The sequence below is a fragment of the Bos javanicus genome, chromosome X (assembly GCF_032452875.1).
Source record: "Bos javanicus breed banteng chromosome X, ARS-OSU_banteng_1.0, whole genome shotgun sequence".
In the NCBI taxonomy this organism is placed as follows: Eukaryota; Metazoa; Chordata; class Mammalia; order Artiodactyla; family Bovidae; genus Bos; species Bos javanicus.
In genome coordinates this window covers 131,919,972-131,941,306 of record NC_083897.1, presented here as the reverse complement: position 1 = coordinate 131,941,306, position 21,335 = coordinate 131,919,972, and the positions used below count along the sequence as shown (strand labels likewise).

The following is a 21,335-nucleotide window of genomic DNA, read 5'->3' as shown; positions in this document are numbered from 1 at the left end:
TATTAAACACTTGGACTTTAATAAAATGACTGGCTACAAATTCCAATAAGTGTATATGCTGGAAACAAAAGGAGGGCAATATGAAAAGAAACCAATAGTTAACCAACAGTTTACAGGGCATTCCTAAATTTATATCATTTATTTAGAAGAGAACTAAGATATAAGATACAAAAGGAAGGGGGAAAACCAAAACAGAGAACAGCAAAATCAAATAAATTTTGCAAGAAAAAATCTACAGTGGACTTTGTTTTAGTTTACTTGATTCAGCCTTAAGTTGCCAAGGACACAGCAGCACACACTTCCTTCCTCTTTCTCACCAAATGCCCCATTCAGGTCTCTAGAATAAATCTGATGAGCTGTGACAGCACCAAATAGAAGTAAAGGGCTTTGAAAGTAAAGGGTGAGAGTTGTTAACAAGAGCCAACAAAGGAAAATTTAAATAAACAAGAGGGGGAAAAGCCACTCAGCTTGCTTTATTTTTTTATTGAAAGCATGTTTCTCAGAGGATTTCTATACCAGTGATAGGCCTGATAAGAACTTAGCTCGTTCTGATTATAGAAGTGTTAACACCAGGGAAAAAATAGTTAGAAAAAGTTTTAAGGTAAGTTAAACCTTATTACTATTCTTGAAAAGAAAAGCAGTAAAGCTTAAATAAGGTTTTTAATGCAAAGTCAAATAAAGTAGCACTCATGGAAGCTTCACTATATTTAAGAAATTATGCAAGTGAATTGTCTTTGCATGCATGTTAAATAACTTCAGTCCTATCCAACTCTTTGTGAGTCCATGGACTATAGCCTGCCAGGCTCCTCTGTCCATGGGATTCTCCAGCCAAGAATACTGGAGTGGGTTGCCATTTCCTCCTCCAGGGGAATCTTCCTTATCAAGGGATAGAACCTGCAGCTCCTGCATCACAGGTGGATTCTTTACCATTTGAGCCACCAGGGAAGCCTGAATTGTCTTTACTCATTAATTATTTGAAAAGGTTTTATGTGCTATAGTCTTAAAAAAAATGGAAAAGCAATTAAAAAAAGGTTGAAAAAATTCCAAACTGTTTGAGAAATATTCAAAACAAATAAAAATACAGATTTTTAAAAATTCATGAAATTCTACTAATTTAATATCATTTGTCCCTTTTGAAATTATTTACGCCCCTTAAGATATTTAACATTCAAGTCAATAAGTTTAATATTTCTGTACATTCTCTTAAAAGACCATCAGTTCAGTTCAGTCGCTCAGTCGTGTCCGACTCTTTGTGACCCCATGAATTGCAGCACGCCAGGCCTCCCTGTCCATCACCAATTCCCGGAGTTCACTCAAACTCACATCCATCGAGTCAGTGATGCCATCCAGCCATCTCATTCTCTGTCGTCCCCTTTTCCTCCTGCCCCCAATCCCTCCCAGCATCAGAATCTTTTCCAATGAGTCAACTCTTCACATGAGGTGGCCAAAGTACTGGAGTTTCAGCTTTAACATCATTCCTTCCAAAGAACACCCAGGACTGATCTCCTTTAGAACGGACTGGTTGGATCTCCTTGCAGTCCAAAGGACTCTCAAGAGTCTTCTCCAACACCACAGTTCAAAAGCATCAATTCTTCGGTGCTCAGCTTTCTTCACAGTCCAACTCTCACATCCATACGTGACTACTGGAAAAACCATAGCCCTGACTAGACAGACCTTTGTTGGCAAATAATGTCTCTGCTTTTCAATATGCTATCTAGGTTGGTCATAACTTTCCTTCCAAGGAGTAAGCATCTTTTAATTTCATGACATTAAAAAGCAAATGACTGACGAAAAGGTTTTATTTTTATGACAAAGAGTTGATTATGTGCAACAAATGAAGCACACAAATCCACAAGGAAAGGAATAATAAGAAAAAAGTGGGAAAAGGTAATTAGCAAGAAAATTATAAAGGACTACTAATAGTTAAAATGCATGGAAACAAAAAGATTCAACCTCACTAGTAATCTAAGAAATAAAAAATTTTAAAATAACATTTTTTAAATTAGGAAAAATAAGACGATAATGCCCAAAGTTGACCAGAGAAGGAAAAAACATCTTCACCCACCACTGAGGGGAATGGATGTGAGTATACCTTTCTGAATGACAATTTGTCAGCCTTAGAAACATACCCTCTGACTCAGCAAACTTATTCTATGTAGATAATTAGAGAAGTGTGCAAAGATATATTCTTCGTATCATCTAATTTAATAACATAAGTGTGTAAAAAGCCTAAATTCAAACAAAACAGAAGTTCGGATAAATAAATTATGGTACAGCCACATGATGGAGCACAAAACAAGTAAAATTGAAATTGGAGGAATGTACTTCACATGGTAATACAGTCACAAGATATAATGAAAAAAGTAGACAAAAGAGTGGAGTATGCAGTATAACCTCTTTTCAAACTGAAACCATGGATTAATTTAGACACAAATGTAACATACCAATACATTCTGGTTTAAACAACAACAAAGCCACAGATAAAAGTCCCCATTACCACCCTTTCCAGAAATAATCACTATTACAAATTTGTATAGCCTTTCAGATATGTTCTATGTATTTATTTACATATGTCTATAGTTTCTAGTGGGCATTCATGACTGGCCTGCTGTCCCCAGTCTATCCCTGGGTTGGGAGGATCCCCTGGAGAAGAAAATGGCAACCCACTCCAGAACCCTTGCCTGGAGAATCCCATGGACAGAGGAGCCTGGTAGGCTACAGTCCATGGAGTCGCAAAGAGTCAGACATGACTGAGAAACTTCACTTTCACATAGTTAAATATAGGAATACATACTTATTTTAACTTAATGGTATTATATTGTATGTACTAGGGAGGTTGTTCTTTTCAATAAATACATCTTGGAGTTTTCTTTCTTAGTAAACAGGAACAGTCTCATTCTTCTAAATTCTTCTATATGATTTTTAAGAATAAATACACTATAACGTTTTTCTACTGCTTTGCTGTGTCTGTATTCTTAAGCTATATGTGCAAAAAAAATTTTTTTTAAGCATTATGAAGCCAAATACAGATAAAACTGTTTGCCATGGTTATCTCAGTATGCTTTTCTCATTGTTCTGCTTTAAGCATTTATTACTTTTTCTATTAGAGAAAAATAATATTAAAAATAATAAAAAATAATTTTAAAACATTTTGCTTTCAAGGATGTATCACATTAGGATTTCCATGATGGTCCAGTGGTTAAGAATCCACCTGTCAATGCAGGGGACACCAGTTCAATCCCTGGTCCAGGAAGATTTCACAGGCCACGGGGCACTAAGCCCGTGTGCCACAGCTACTCAGTCTGTACTCTAGAGCCTGCAAGCCACAGCTACTGAGCTCAGGCTCTGCAACTACTGAAGCCCACAAGCCACCACTACTGAAGCCTGCATGCCATGGAACCCAAGTTTCACAAAAAGAAAAGCCACCACAATGAGAAGCCCATGCACCACAATAAGAGAATAGCCCTGCTCACTGCAAGTAGAGAAAACCTGCACAGCAACAAAGACCCAGCAGAGCCAAAAATAAATAAATAAAAAGAATATATCACATTATGTCCAAGAAATGATACTTCTATATTATAGCTGCCATTTAATGAATGACATATTGGCTAAAGTAAATGTCTTCTCTACTCAAAAACAGAGTATTTCAAGCTTGTGTAAGTATAGTACTAACACTATTAATCTATCTGCAATTAATAAGCAATGCTTGAAAAAAATAAAAATGAATCATACATGCAATGTCTCTGAATATCAACTAACAACTTTTAACCATACTCTTCCCAGAATCCTAAGGTTCTTGCGGGAACATCCGTGAATCTTTACATATCAGAATGTGGCACCAGGGGGCATATCTTTGTTTCTATTCTACTGCTTCCAAATACTATTTTGGCACAGGTTGGATTGTGTATGAAAGTCACTCAGTCATGTCCGACTCTTTGTAATCCCATGGACTGTAGCCCGCCAGGCAACTCCATTCATGGGATTTTCCAGACAACAATACTGGAGTGGGTTGCCATTTCAATTTGCAGGGGATCTTCCCGACACAGGGATCAAATTCAGGTCTCTCCCACTGCAGGCAGACACTACCATCTGAGCCACCAGAGAAGCCAGGTTGGATTATTTGTATTCAAAAGTAGTTATAAATGAAACCACAAAGCTACAGTAATCAAAACAGCAATGGTATTGGCACAAAACCAGACATACACATCAATGAAACAGAACAGAGAGCCTACGGTCAATTAATCTCTGACAAAGAAGCCAAGAACAAACAATGCAGAAACAAATAATCTTTTCAACAAGCTGTGCTGGAGAAGCCAGACAGCTACATGTAAACCAATGAAATTAGAACAGTTCCTCACACAATATACAAAAATGAACTAAAAATGGTTAAAAGACTAAAAAACACATGACACCATAAAACTCACAGAAGAGAATATAGGCAAAGCATTCTCTGATATTAATTGCAGCCATATTTTCTTAGATAAGTCTCCCAAAGCAAAAGAAATAAAGAGAAAAAAATAAACAAATGGGACCTAATCAAATTTAAAAGCTTCTGCACAGCAAATGTAACCATCAACAAAATTAAAAGAAAACCTATAGAATGAGAGAAAATATTTGCAAATGATACTTGCAAACCACCAACAAGGGGTTAAGATCCAAAACACACAAAGAAGTCATACAACTGAACATCAAACAAATCAAAACACCAAACAAATCAAAAACAGCAAAAAAAACAATCAAAAAATTGGAATATGAGAAAACTCATACAGATATTTCTCCAAAGAAGACACACAGTTGGCCAACAGGCACGTGAAAAGATGCTGAAAATCACTAATTATCAGAAAAATGAAAATAAAAGCCACAATGAGTTATTATTTCACACTAGTCAGAATGGCTATCATCAAAAACTCTACAAATAATAATCAAGCATCTTCTCCGACCACAATGCTATGAGACTAGGTATCAATTACAAGAAAAAAAAAAACTGTAAGAAACACAAACATACGGAGATTAAACAATATGTTCATAAATAACCAACAGATTACTGAAGAAATCAAAAGGGAAATCAAAAAATCTCTAGAAACAAATGACAATGAAAACACAACAACTCAAAACCCGTGGCATGCAGCAAAAGCAGTTCTAAGAGGGAAGTTTATAGCAATACAGTCCTACCTCAAGAAACAAGAAAAACATTGGACAGACAACCTAACATTACACCTAAAACAACTGGAAAAAGAACAAAAAACCTCCAAAATTAGTAGAAGGCAAGAAATCATAAAGATCAGAGCAGAAATAAATGAAAAAGAAATGGAAGAAACAATACTAAAGATAATAAAACTAAAAGTTGGTTCTTTGAGAAGATAAACAAAATTGGCAAACCTCTAACCAGACTCATCAAGAAAAAAAAAAGAGAAGAATCAAATAACAAAATTAGAAATGAAAAAGGAGAGACAATGCAGAAATACAAAGGATTATAAGAGACTATTATGAACAACTATATGGCAATAAAATGGATAACCTGGAAGAAATGGACAGATTCTTAGAAAAGTTCAATATTCCAAGACTGAACCAGGAAGAAATAGAAATTATGAGCAACCCAATCACAAGCACTGAAATTGAGGCTGTGATCAAAAACCTCCCAAAAAACAAAAGCCCAGGACCAGATGGCTTCACAGGAGAATTCTATCAAACATTTAGAGAATAGCTAATGCCTATCCTTCTAAAACTCTTTCAAAAATTTGCAGAGGAAGGAACACGTCTAAACTCATTCTACAAGGCCACCATCACCCTGATACCAAAACCAGACAAATACAACACAAAAAAAGAACCCTACAGGCCAATATCACTGATGAACAGATGCAAAAAGCCTCAACAAAATTTTAGCAAACAGAATTCAGCAACGCATCAAAAAGCTCATACACCATGATCAAGCTGAGTTTATTCCAGGGATGCAAGGATTCTTCAATATATGCAAATCAATCAATGTGATACACCATATTAACAAATATAAAAATATAAAAGTCACATGATAATCTCAATAGATGCAGAAAAAGCCTTTGACAAAATTCAGCACCCATTTATGATTAAAACTCTTCAAAAAATGGGCATAGAAGGAACCTACCTCAATATAGTAAAGGCTACATATGATAAGCCTACAACAAACATTATTCTCAATGGTGAAAAACTGAAAGCATTCCCAAGGATGTCCACTTTCACCACTACTACTCAACATAGTTTTGAAAGTCCTAGCCACAGCAATCAGAGAAGAAAAAGAAATAAAAGGAATCCAGATCAGAAAAGAAGAAGTAAAGCTCTCATGGTTTGCAGATGACATGATACTGTACATAGGAAACCCTAAAGACAGTATCAGAAAATTCCTAGAGCTAATCAGTGAATTTAAGCAAAGTTGCAGGATAGAAAATCAATACACAGAAATCACCTGTATTTCTATATATAGTAACAATGAAAAATCAGAAAGAGAAATTAAGGAATCAATCCCATTCACCATTGCAGCAAAAAGAATTAAATATCTAGGAATAAACTTACCTAAGGAATCAGTCCCATTCACCATTGCAGCAAAAAGAATTAAGTATCTAGGAATAAACTTACCTTACAGTTCAGACAAAAGAATTGTACACTGAAAATATAAGACACTAATGAAAGAAATCAAAGATAACATAAACAGATGGAGGGATATTCCATGTTCCTGGGTAGGAAGAATCAATATTGTGAAAATAACCATACTACCAAATTCAATCTACAGATTCAATGCAATCCTTATCAAATTACCAATGGCAGTTTCACAGAACTAGAACAAAAAGTTTCTCAATTCATATGGAAACACAAAAGACCCCGAAGAGCCAAAGCAGTCTTGAGAAAGAAGAATGGAGCTGGAGGAATCAACCTTCCTGACTTCAGGTTATACTACAAAGCTACAGTCATCAAGACAGTACAGTACTGGCACAAAAACAGAAATATAGACCAATGGAACAAGATAGAAAGCCCAAAATAAACACATGCACCTATGGGTACCTTATTTTTGACAAAGGAGGCAAGACTATACAATGGGGAAAAGACACCTTCTTCAATAATTGGACAGCTACATGTAAAAGAATGAAATTAGAACACTTCCTAACACCAAGAACAAAGATAAACTGAAAATGGATTAAAGATCTAAATGGAAGACCAGAAATTATAAAAGTCTTAGAGGAAAACATAAGCAGAACACTTGATGGCATAAATCAAAGCAAGATCCTCTAGGACCCACTTCCTACAATAATGGAAATTAAAAAAAAGTAAACAAGCGGACCTGATTAAACCTAAAAGCTTTTGCACAGCAAAAGCAACTATAAGCAAGGTGAAAAGACAACCCTCAGAATGGGAGAAAATAATAGCAAATGAAACAACTGATGAAGGATTAATTTCCAAAATATAGAAGCAGCTCATACAACTCAATACCAGAAAAGCAAACAACCCAATCAAAAACTGGGGAAAAGACCTAAATAGACATTTCTCCAAAGAAGACATACAGATGGCTAACAAACACATGAAAAGATGCTCAACATGGCTCATTACTCAGTTCAATTCAGTTCAGTCGCTCAGTCATGTCAGAATCTTTGCGACCCCATGAATCGCAGCACGCCAGGCCTCCCTCTCCATCACCATCTCCCGGAGTTCACTCAAACTCATGGCCATCGAGTCAGTGATGCCATCCAGCCATCTCATCCTCTGTCACCCCCTTCTCCTCCTGCCCCCAATCCCTCCCAGCATCACAGTCTTTTCCAATGAGTCAATTCTTCGCATGAGGTGGCCAAAGTACTGGAGTTTCAGCCTCAGCATCAGTCCTTCCAAAGAACACGCAGGACTGATCTCCTTGCAGTCCAAGGGACTCTCAAGAGTCTTCTCCAACACCACAGTTCAAAAGCATCAATTCTTCGGTGCTCAGCTTTCTTCACAGTCCAACTCTTGCATCCATACATGACCACTGGAAAAACCATAGCCTCGACTAGCCGGACCTTTGTTGGCAAAGTAATGTCTCTGCTTTTCAATATGCTATCTAGGGTGGTCATAACTTTTCTTCCAAGGAGTAAGCATCTTTTAATTTCATGGCTTCAGTCACCATCTGCAGTGATTTTGGAGCCCCCCAAAATAAAGTCTGACACTGTTTCCCCTGTTTCCCCATCTATTTCCCATGAAGTGATGGGACCAGATGCCATGATCTTCGTTTTCTGAATGTGGAGCTTTAAGACAACTTTTTCACTCTCCACTTTCACTTTCATCAAGAGGCTTTTTAGTTCCTCTTCACTTTCTGCCATAAGGGTGGTGTCATCTGCATATCTGAGGTTATTGATATTTCTCCCGGCAATCTTGATTCCAGCTTGTGCTTCTTCCAGCCCAGCCATTCTCATGATGCACTCTGCATAGAAGTTAAATAAGCAGGGTGACAATATACAGCCTTGACGCACTCCTTTTCCTATTTGGAACCAGTCTGTTGTTCCATGTCCAGTTCTAACTGTTGCTTCCTGACCTGCATATAGGTTTCTCAAGAGGCAGGTCAGGTGGTCTGGTATTCCCATCTCTTCCAGGATTTTCCACAGTTTATTGTGATCCATGCAGTCAAAGGCTTTGGCATAGTCAATAAAGCAGAAATACATGTTTTTCGAGAACTCTCTTGCTTTTTCCATGATCCAGTGGATGTTGGCAATTTGATCTCTGGTTCCTCTGCCTTTTTTAAAACCAGCTTGAACATCTGGAAGTTCACGGTTCACGTATTGCTGAAGCCTGGCTTGGAGAATTTTGAGCATTACTTTACTAGCATGTGAGATGAGTGCAATTGTGCGGTAGTTTGAGTATTCTTTGGTATTGCCTTTCTTTGGGACTGGAATGAAAACTGACCTTTTCCAGTCCTGTGGCCACTGCTGAGTTTTCCAAATTTGCTGGCATATTGAGTGCAGCACTTCACGGCATCATCTTTCAGGATTTGAAATAGCTCAACTGGAATTCCATCACCTCCACTAGCTTTGTTCGTAGTGATGCTTTCTAAGGCCCACTTGACTTCACATTCCAGGATGTCTGGCTCTAGGTCAATGATCACACCATCGTGATTATCTGGGTCGTGAAGATCTTTTTTGTACAATTCTTCGTGTATTCTTGCCACCTCTTCTTAATATCTTCTGCTTCTGTTAGGTTCATACCATTTCTGTCCTTTATCGAGCCCATCTTTGCATGAAATGTTCGCTTGGTATTTCTAATTTTCTTGAAGAGATCTCTAGTCTTTCCCATTCTGTTGTTTTCTTCTCTTTCTTTGCATTGATGGCTGAAGAAGGCTTTCTTATCTCTTCTTGCTGTTCTTTGGAACTCTGCATTCAGATGCTTATATCTTTCCTCTTCTCCTTTACTTTTCACTTCTCTTCTTATCACAGCTATTTGTAAGGCCTCCCCAGACAGCCATTTTGCTTTTTTGCATTTCTTCTCCATGGGGATGGTCTTGATCTCTGTCTCCAATACAGTGTCATGAACCTCAGTCCATAGTTCATCAGGCACTCTATCTATCAGATCTAGTCCCTTAAATCTATTTCTCACTTCCACTGTATAATCATAAGGGATTTGATTTAGGTCATACCTGAATGGGTCTAGTGGTTTTCCCCACTTTCTTCAATTTAAGTCTGAATTTGGCAATAAGGAGTTTATAATCTGAGCCACAGTCAGCTCCAGGTCTTATTTTTGCTGACTATATAGAGCTTCTCCATCTTTGGCTGTAAAGAATATAATCAATCTGATTTCGGTCTTGACCATCTGGTGATGTTCATGTGTACAGTCTTCTCTTGTGTTGTTGGAAGAGGGTGTTTGCTATGACCAGTGCATTCTCTTGGCAAAATTCTATTAGACTTTGCCCTGCTTCATTCTGTATTCCAAGGCCAAATTTGCCTGTTACTCCAGGTGTTTCTTGACTTGGTACTTTTGCATTCCAGTCCTCTATAATGAAAAGGACATCTTTTTGGGGTGTTAGTTCTAAAAGGTCTTGTAGGTCTTCATAGAACCATTCAACTTCAGCTTCTTCAGTGTTACTGGTTGGGGCACAGACTTGGATTACTGTGATACTGAATGGTATGCCTTGGAAACAGAGATCATTCTGTCGTTTTTTAGATTGCATCCAAGTACTGCATTTCAGACTCTTTTGGCTCACTACTAGAGAAATGCAAATCAAAACTACTATGAGATATCACCTCACACCAGTTGGAATTGCCATCATCAAAAAGTCTACAAACAATAAATGCTGGAGAGGGTGTGAAGAAAAGAGAACCCTCTTGCACTGTTGTTGGGAATGTAAATTGATACAGTCACTATGGAGGATGGTATGGAGATATCTTTAATAACTAAGAATAAAACCACCATGATGCTGCTGCTAAGTTGCTTCAGTCGTGTCTGACTATGTGCGACCCCATAGACGGCAGCCCACCAGGCTTCCCCATCCCTGGGATTCTCCAGGCAAGAACACTGGAGTGGCTTGCCATTTCCTTCTCCAATGCTTGAAAGTGAAAAGTGAAAGTGAAGTTGCTCAGTCATGTTGGACTCCTAGCGACCCCATGGACTGCAGCCCACCAGGCCCCTGTGTCCATGGGATTTTCCAGGCAAGAGTACTGGAGTGGGGCGAAAACCACCATATGACCCAGCAATCCCACTCCTAGGCATATACCCTGAGGAAACCAAAATTTGAAGACACATGTATCCCATTGTTCATTGCAGCACTATTTACAATAGCTAGAACATGGAAGCAATCTGGATGTCGACTGACAAGATGAATGGATAAAGAAATTGTGGTACAAATACACAATGGAATATTACTCAGCCATAAAAAGGAATGCATTTGAGTCCATTCTAATGAGATGGACGAATCTAGAACCTATTATACAGAATGCAGTAAGTCAGAAAGAGAAAGATAAATACCATATTCTAATGCATATATATGGAATCTAGAAAAATGATACTGAAGAATTTATTTGCAGAGCAGCAATGGAGAAACAGACATAGAGAACAGACTTATGGACATGGGGAGAGGGGAGGAGAGGGTGAGATGTATGGAAAGAGTAACATGGAAACTTACATTACCATATGTAAATAGATAGCTATTTTAAAAAATAGGGAATTTGCTGTATGGCTCAGGAAACTCAAACAGGGGCTCTGTATCAACCTAGAGGGGTGGGATAGGGAGGGAGATGGGAGGGAGGTTTAAAAGGGAGGGATATATGTATACCTATAGCTGATTCATGTTGAGGTTTGACAGAAAACAACAAAATTCTGTAAAGCAATTATCCTTCAATAAAAAAGTAAATTTTTTAAAAAGTAAATTTAAAGCTGTAAAAAAAGTAAAATTCTACCAGGAAAACACACACACACACAAAGTCTACAAATAATAAATGCTGGAGAGGGTGTGGAGAAAGGGGAATCGTTCTACACTATCGATGGGAATACAGATTGGTGCAGTCACTATGGAAAACAGTAAGGAGGTTCCTTTAAAAACTAAAAACAGAGCTACCATATGATCCAGAAATCTCACTCTTGGCTATACATCCAGAAAAGATGAAAACGCTAATTTGAAAAAATACATGCAACCCAGTGTTCACAGAAGCATTATTTATAATAGCGAAGACATGGAAATAATCCAAATGCCCATCAACAGACAACTGGTTTAAGAAGATGTAGTGTGTGTATGTCAGAGAAGGCAATGGCACCCCACTCCAGTGTTCTTGCCTGGAGAATCCCAGGGACGGGGGAGCCTGGTGGGCTGCCATCTATGGGGTTGCACAGAGTCGGATACGACTGAAGTGACTTAGCAGCAGCAGCACTGTGTGTGTGTGTGTGTGTGTGTGTGTGTGTATGAAGTGATGTGAAAGTCGCTCAGTTATGTCCAATTCTTTGCGACCCCATGAACTATACAGTCCATGAAATTCTCCAGGCCAGAATACTGGAGTGGGTAGCCTTTCCCTTCTCTAGGGGATCTTCCCAATCAGGGATTGAATCCAGGTCTCCCACATTGCAGGGTGACTCACCAGCTGAGCCACAAGGGAAGCCCAAGAATACTGGAGTGGGTAGCCTATCCTTTCTCCAGCAGATCTTCACAACCCAGGAATTGAACCAGGGTCTCCTGCATTGCAAGTGGATTTATCACCAACTGAGCTATCAGGGAAGCATACACACACACACACACACACACACACACACACAGTTTATAGGATTACAAAAATGCATAATTAAAATATACAACAGTAATAACATGAATTTGAGGGGCATAAATGGGTAGAATATTCTGTTTCCTTTATTGTTTTGATGCAGAATAAAGATATTAATTTCAGACTTCCTTTAAGAAAACATGTTAAAATTCCTAGAGTATTATAAAAACAGAAAATATAGTGTATAACTTCCAAACAAGAGGGGAACAAATGGAGTAAGAAAAAATAATCCAAGGATAAGAAAAGAAACTAGAACATGGAAAAGGCAAGACAAATAAAAAGCACAAAATAAGATGGCATATTGAAAACTCAATATATTTGTGATTACAATAAATATAAATAGATTAAAAGCTCCAGTTAATGGAGAAGGAAATGGCAACCCACTCCAGTATTATTGCCTGGAAAAGTCCATGGACAGAGGAGCCTGGAGGGCTGCAGTCCATGGGGTTACATGACTGAGCATATGTGCATGAGGGTGGAGGGTGACGGGTTGGTAGCAATAAACTGGTAGAACTAAAAAAAAAAAAAAATAAGCTCCAGTTAAAAAAACAGACTAGCCGACTGGCAATTAAAATCCAACTATCTGCAAGAAACGCATCTCTTTAGGACAGATAAAAGTTGAACATTATAAAGAGAGAGAATTATGTCGCATTTGATAGTGGTGAATACTTATTTACTTATTTATGTAAAATCTTTTTCTCTTCTGTTTTTGGGGGAATCAATCTAACGAATCTTCTGCTGCTGCTGCTAAGTCACTTCAGTCATGTCCAACTCTGTGCGACCCCATAGACGGCAGCCCACCAGGCTCCCCGTCCCTGGGATTCTCCAGGCAAGAACACTGGAGTGGGTTGCCATTTCCTTCTCCAATGCATGAAAGTGAAAAGTGAAAGTGAAGTCGCTCAGCCGTGTTCAACTCTTAGTGACCCCATGGACTGCACTGCAGTCTACCAGCTCCTCCGTCCATGGGATTTTCCAGGCAAGAGTACTGGAGTGGGTTGCCATTTCCTTCTCCAATGAATCTCCTACATTTATATATATTGTTTCTCAGTGTCCTAAATTGAATTCTATCATCTACCCATCTCTTACTCTTGTGCTTCTCAAAGTTTGGGCTTCAAACCATGTGCAATGGAAGCACCTGTGCCCCACTCCAGACTTACTAATTCAGAACACCAACTCAAGAGTATCAGGGTATCAGCCTTTTAACAAGGTCCCCCAGTTGATTTAAGTATAAGAATTATTTATTTAAATGTTGACCCACAAGGTTCTGTAGGTCCTTGTCTACCTTCTGTTACACATGCACCAAAAATCACACCCAAAACTTCCACCAGTTATTGTTATTAACAGGATGTGTAAGCTGCCTTACCTCCATAATCCCCACCCCTGCCAATAACTATAATCCCACCTGACACAAAGAATACTTATTTGAATGAACCTGATGATTCTTAAAGCCACTTTGTCAACCAAGACCTAACTTGTAGGCATCATACCTGCATGTGCATCAATCCAATGGACATGTTCACCTGGACGTCCTAAATTACCCTGCATCAATCAGTTAGGATTAAATTCAGCTAACAGTAACAGAAAAGCCTAAAATAGTGGTTTATATAACACAGAAGTTTATTTCTCTCAAATAACAGTCTGGAATAGGTTAGTATAAAAATTCTGCTCCACAAAGTTCTCAGAGACTCTGGCTCCTTTCTGCTTTCCACTTCAAAATGCCTAGAATATGGTTCCCATTTTATAGTTCAAGATAGAGCTCCATCCAAAACAACCACATTTCTAACAACAGAACAGAAGCAAGAAGGGAAAAGGGTACATTCACCTCTCTGTAACACACTATCTGTGCTTTTATCCCACTGACAAGGATTTAAGTGTCAAGACCATAACTAACTGCTAAAGCTAGAAATCTAGTCTTTATGTTAGGCAGCCAAACTGTTACTAAGGGGAGCAAAAGGGTAGAGACCAGATACTGAACGACAATAGCATTCTTGACTACACCTTCCGAAGTTACCATGTCCCAACTTGAACTCATCAGTTTGCAGAACACACTGTGCAATTTCACACCTTTGTGATGTCTTTATCTCCTACCTTTATCTCCATTCTGCCTGTCAAACTCCTTCTCCTCTCTTAATACTTCCATCATACATCTTTTTGTGAAGCGTTCCTTTATGCAACCACCTTTACCGCCAGCCTAAACAAACCAGATGTCTTTCGGCCACCTTGGTATCTAGCATATATCTCTATTTTTACACTGTTAACTTTGTATTGTATCTTTTTAAAAGTCTATCCCTCCATTCATCCCTCTCCCAGTAGAAGGTGAACTTCTTGAGGGCAGAGACTATGCCTTATTTTAGTATCATATACAGATACATAAATCTGTATCAAACTAACTTGTACAAAAATCAACCATTAACATCTGTTACCTAAAATTATGACAGCAGGGAATGGGTAAAAAGAGGTACCTAATAAAAAGAACATCATGGTATGTAGTACTGTAGAATAATGGGATGTCTTAGAATTCCAAATTACATAAGATTCTACTAGCAGTTACAAGAAGATTATGGCTATATGCTCATACTTAAGTACTGCCTTCCTCCACACATATTACCTATTCATTTCCTACACCCATCTTTCTTTTCTTTCTGGTATAAATTAATATAGTGGGGTAAATTTTAAGTAGATTTATATTTTATTCCACTAATAAGTTCACATTTAACTTGGATCAAATGATTGGTTTCTGTGCTTAGACTCCAGTTAAATCTCAGCAGTTATTTCATCACAGAAGACTGGGTTAGGTATGTCTATGTCCTTGGAAGAGTCAACCAAGGAGCTTCAATATTTTGATGTCTTTTTTCTGAAAGAAAATATCTAGGCTAGATAGCACAGTATTCAACTTAGGAAGCACAGCATTACAACTGATAAACACTTGACTGAAATAACATACTAAATAATATACTAGTTTATGATGGCTTTCATAGTCAAAAATTTTTAACATGCATAAGTAAAATCTTTATAGAAGTGAAATCTTAACACTATCAAAGCACCAATTTAACTTGAAAAATCAACCAAAATCATGTAAAACATGTATAACAATTGCTATGCCCAACCTTTAAAAAAAATCTTCAAGATATTAACAATGGAATGCCATGTGTAATTTTAAATAGGATATCAACTATAAACATAGCTAAGCACCCCAAAATGCTTACAGCAGCAAAGCTTCAATGGTGTAAACGTGGCCTGCAGCTTTGCCCATACTGGCCAGCGTGGTCTATCAATTCAGACCATTATGTTGTGCTGACCCTCAAGAATTCTAATTATAATCTTTTACCTCAAGTTCTCTAACCTGAACAGTGTCCTCACTGTTCTGCCTGCTGTTCCTCAGTTGGGCATGAAGTCCTACCCTCAATGTCAACAGCAGTTAAATCTAACTTCAATAAAATAAAAGAACATGTATTAGTTAGTTATTATCTTACCATTACTTCCTAGTGGTTGTAATATATCTCCTGTCAGGTTACACCACCCAACTGGGAAAATATCTCGACAATCATACTTGCACCAATAATTGAAAGCTCCGCTCCAGCCATCAAATGTGATATAAACTTCATCTCCTTTAACATTTCCAATAGTTGCAGGGCAGATCAGATAAGGGTTCTTTCTGTCTACAGCTTCAAGTTTCATCCCCACTTTAAAATTATTTAGAGGTGGCTTTGGTGGTTCCTACCAAAATATTAAAAAAAAAAGTTTTCATTGTTAAGATGTATTAAGAAGCATTTGCTCAACTGTATTCTTACAATCTTCAGCAACCAAAAATTAAGCTTCATGTTTATCAGTGAAATACAGGAAGAGACAGTTCTCACAGATCCCTTTGAAACTCTGCTATACAATATCTCACTTACTCTGGAGCATAGTCAAGAACCTAGAAGAAAACAAAACCAGCCTGATGGTCGTTTATTCATTCAAGAAATATGTATTACATACTATGTACCAGGAAATTACCATTCATAGGTGAACAAAAATGTCAAGATCCCTGTTCTTGTAGACATTACATTCTAATAGTGGTGGTAGCAGTGGTTGCGAGGCCAGACAGGATGAAGGGGAGGAAGCAATAACAAGAAATTTTAAAAGAGGGAGTCAAACAAACCTAAAAATATGTAAATTATAGAGTAATTTGAAAGATAAATCCAAAGAGAAGGAATAGCAACAGATAATATCTAAAAAGAAACTCAAAATATAAAATGTAGATACACGAATATCAAAGTCACAGTCCAGGGTCATTTATGATATGCAATCCAGAAACAAATATTTAAAAGCATTCCGTAATTACAAAAAGCTAAAGCATACAAATGCTAAGAGGATTCTTAGACCAAGGGCTACATTAAAAGCAACATCTTCTTTTTTTCCACTCTTGCTTTTTATCCCAGTAAATGGCACCATCAGCAACCCAGTTACCCAAGTCAGAAACCTGCAAATGGCCCTAGACCTGTGGTTCGCAGCCTGACTAAACATTAGAATTTCCTGGAGCCACACTGCCAGAGATATTGATTAAACTGGTCTGACATGGGGCACATTTTAATTGCCCAGATGATTCTACTGTGCATCCAAGGCTGAGAACCACTACCCTAGATGCATCCTTTCCCCCTAACACTCACATTCAGAGACTACAACCTGCCAATTCTACCCCCTAAATCTCTAGAATAACAACATTAAAAGTTAATTTTCTCTTCATTAAGACTTCCAGAAATCAGAAAATAAATATTAGGGAACACATTATAAAAAGGTTAACCTTCAATTTCCTCTATTTCTTTGCACTGTTCATTTAAGAAGTCTTTATCTCTCTCTGCTCTTCTCTGGAACTCTGCATTCAATTGGGTGTTATCTTCCCCTTTCTCCTTTGCCTTTCCCTTTTTTTTTTTCCTCAGCTATTTGTAAGGCTTCCTCAAACAACCATTTTGCCTTCTTGCATTTCTTTTCCTTTGGGATGGCAAAGCAGAGACATCACTTTGCTGACAAAGATCCATATAGTCAAAGCTAGTTTTTCCAATAGTCATGTACAGATGTAAGAGTTGGACTATAAAGAAGGCTGAGTGCCGAAGAATTGATGCTTTCGAACTGTGGTAATGGAGAAGACTCTTGGGAGTCTCTTGGGCAGCAAGAAGATCAAATCAGTCAATCCTAAAGGAAATCAACCCTGAACATTCTTTGGAAGGACTGATGCTGAAGCTCCAATACTCTGGCCACCTGATGCGAAGAGCCGACTCACTGGAAAAGACCCTCATGCTGGGAAAGATGGAGGGCAGAAGGAGACGGGAGCAACAGAGGATGAGATGGTTGGATGGCATCACCGACTCAATGGACATGAGTTTGAGCAAACTCTGGGGATAGTGAAGGACAGGGAAGCCTGGTGTGCTGCAGTCCGTAGGGGCGCAAAGAGTCAGACACAACTTAGTGACTGAACAAAAATAACCACCTTCAATTGTTGAGCATATGCACAGTTTAAATATTCTCTATATATTCATTTAATTCTCACAACAGTCCTATGAAGCCAGTGCAGCTATAATACCCATCTTGCAAGATGATGAAACTAATGTACAATGGCCTAAGACTACACCATAAGTATCAGAGCTCGATTTTAAGTCTAAGTAGCCAACTTTCTGGAACACTCTACACCCCAACATCTGCCAAGCCAATTCCAACTCTTCCACACCTCAAAGCCCAGTTCTCCTGGTCTCTATAAAGCTTCCCTGAACAAAGCCTGCTATTGCGAAGCCCACCAAAGTGGCACTCTTGCCTTTCAATTGTGAAACTATTAAAATATGTTCACTCTTCTGAGATCTTTTTCATATTGTTATTTCCAGCACAGTACTCAATGGCAAGCATTTTTTAAATGAATGAACAAAAGAATCACCTGGAAAACAGTAAACAAGCTCTGAACTACCTCTTTCAACAAGATATAATTTTTAAAACCTATCTGGTAGATGGATTCCTTTTAAAAATGTCCCCTTTAAACCCATCTCATCATCCCATGCTTTCTCTGATCCCTTAGTCGTGTCTGACTCTTTGTGACCCTATGGACTGTAGCCCACCAGGCTCTTCCATCCATGGAATTCTCCAGGCAAGAATACTGGAGTGGGTAGCCATTCCCTTCTCCAAGGGATCGTCCTGACCCAAGGATCAAACCAGGGTCTCGTGCATTGCAGGCAGATTCTTTACCATCTGAGCCACCAGGGAAACCCCTATTTCTTCTAAATTTCATGAATACCCTATCAAATTTTCTTACACAAATAAGTATTAATAGAGCTCTAGAAGAAAACAAATTTTAGTTTGTTTCATAACAAATTAACTCTTTTTTCATAACATAGTAAATGAAAGGGCTTTATCACAAAACAACCAACCTCCTTCCAGATTTAGATAACTTGCAAAATGGTTCCCTCTGCTGTCAACAAAAGGTAATGATACAAAAGTTGCTTTGCTGCTAAGTCACTTCAGTCGTGTCCGACTCTATGCAACTCCACAGACGGCAGCCCACCAGGCTCCTCTGTCCCTGGGATTCTCCAGGCAAGAATACTGGAGTGGGTTGCGATTTCCTTCTCCAATGCATGAAAAGCGAAAAGTGAAAGTGAAGTCACTCAGTCGTGTCTGACCCTTAGCGACCCCATGGACTGCAGCCTACCAGGCTGCTCCATCCATGGAATTCTCCAGGCAAGAGTACTGGAGTGGGTTTTCATTGCCCTTTCCATGTCCTATTTGTATGGAAATACAAAAAACCTCTAGTAGCCAAAGCAATCTTGAGAAAGAAGAATGGAACTGGAGGAATCAACCTGTCTGACTTCAGGCTATACTACAAAGCTACAGTCATCAAGACAGCATGGTACTGGCACAAAGACAGAAATATAGATGAATGGAACAAAATGGAAAGCCCAGAGATAGATTCACACACCTAAGGACACCTTATCTTTGACAAAGGAGGCAAGAATATACAATGGAGAAAAGTCAATCTCTTTAACAAGTGGTGCTGGGAAAACTGGTCAACCACCTGTAAAAGAATGAAACTAGAACACTTTCTAACACCATATACAAAAATAAACTCAAAATGGATTAAAGATCTAAATGTAAGAACAGAAACTATAAAACTCCTATAAGAAAACATAGGCAAAACACTCCCTGACATGAATCACAGCAGGATCCTCTATGACCCACCTCCCAGAGTAACGAAAATAGAAGCAAAAATAAACAAATGGGACCTAATTAAACTTAAAAGCTTTTGCACAACGAAGGAAACTATAAGCAAGGTGAAAAGACAGCCTTAAGATATGTTTTAAAAGAATATAGTTTGTCATTATCCATTCTTGAATGACTTCCTAAACACAAAGATACAATCTGCAAAAGCAAAAGCTTAAATAAAAACGGATCATTCTCTTTTCTTTTACTGTAAGAAAATGATTCTGTTCTAAAAGGTGGCTAGCAAAGAATGGCCTTTTAACCTCCCTTCTTGCTTACCTACAATATGGTTCTTCTTACAGGCTATTTTCCCCTACATCCCACTGATTGAAGCCAGTCTTAGCATTATCTACATTACCCTTCTGCCTGAAGTATTTTTACCCTTGTAGTCTCCAGGTTCATTCTCTCCCTTTCTTCACATCTTCACTCAAATGGCACCTTCTCAGCAAGACCTTCCTTGCCAAACTATCTAAAATGTCACCCCTTTGTTCTCCTTAGCATATACAACTATCAAGCATAATACAATGCATTTATTATGACTTACTATAAATTTACTCAGCTAGAAGGTAAGCTCCATAAAGGAAGGAGTCTTTTATAGCTAAGTCTGTAGCTATATTCCTGGAGTCTACCTCTGATCACAAACTCCTATCCTTAAACTTCTACTTCCTTACTTTTAATCAACTACTTCTTTGATTTAATCAAGAATTCTAGTCCTTTAACCTTCATTTATTCATTTACAAATATTTACTGAGTGCCTACTAAGTCCCAGGCACTACTGAAGGTTCTTGATATATATTGGGTTGGCCAAAAAGTTCATTGGTGTTAATGAACTTTTTGGCCAACCCAATATTAGCTGGCAAAATAAACAAAAAAAAACCCACCTGTGTACTGCTCACATGCTAGTAAAGAGAAAGATGAGGAACATAATAAGTAAAATATATTCTGTGTTATAAATGATAAATGCTTTGCAGAAAGAGAGAGCAGAGTAAGGGAGATCCAGAAAGCAATATAGGGGAGGGGTTGTGAGATTATAAATAGGACAATCAGGGCTTCCCTGGTGGCTCAGTGGCAAAGAATCCACCTGCCAATGCAAGAGACATGGGTTTGATCCCTGATCCGGGATAATCCTGCATGTTGTGGAACAACTGAGCCCATGCACCACAACTACTGAGGCTGCATTCTAGAGCCCGGGTGCCACAACTACAGAAGCCAGTGTGCCCTAGAGCCTGTGCTCTGCAACAAGAGAAACCACCACAATGAGAAGCCTGCACACTGCAACTAGAGAGTAGCCCCTGCTCACCAAAACTAGAGTAAAGTCTGTACAGCAACAAACATGCAGCATGCACAGCCATAAGTAAATAAATAAAATTCTTTAAAAATAAATGAATAGGGAAATCAGGATAAGCCTCATCTGGAAGGTGACATGTGAACAGAAGCCTGAAGGAGATTATTAGCCAGTTATCTAGAGGAAGAGTGCTTTAGGCTGAGACAACAGCTAGGAACCAAGGCCCTAAAACAGAGACGTGTCTGAAATGTTCAAATAACAAGGAAGCAGCGTGTGGCTAAAATGTAGTATGCAAGTAGGAGGGCAGTAGGAAACAGGTCAGAGAGATAATGAGGGGTCATATCATGTAGAATTATGGAGGCCACTGTAAGAACTCTGGCTTTTACCCTGAGTAAATCAGGGAGCCCCTGGATGACTTTGAGGAGAGGAGTGATATAATCTCACTTATGTTTTAAAAGGAATATTCCAGCTGCTATGTTGACAACAGACTGTAAAGAGATCAATAAAGAGGTTACTCAGTAATCCAAGTGAGAGATAAGGGTTAGGGTTGTACCAGTCTGACAGCAATTGAGATGGCAAGAAGTAGTTGGATTTCAAATATA

The 21,335-nt window shown here is 38.4% G+C and overlaps 1 protein-coding gene across 1 annotated transcript in view; it reads right to left on the bottom strand.

Moving 5' to 3' along the window:
• Positions 1 to 21,335, bottom strand: part of SCML2 (Scm polycomb group protein like 2) — a 121,386-nt gene that overhangs the window by 57,815 nt on the left and 42,236 nt on the right. The window contains exon 7 of the mRNA XM_061408035.1: positions 15,704 to 15,947. Coding sequence (XP_061264019.1) covers positions 15,704 to 15,947 — 244 coding nt within the window. The remainder of the gene's footprint in view (positions 1 to 15,703; positions 15,948 to 21,335) is intronic.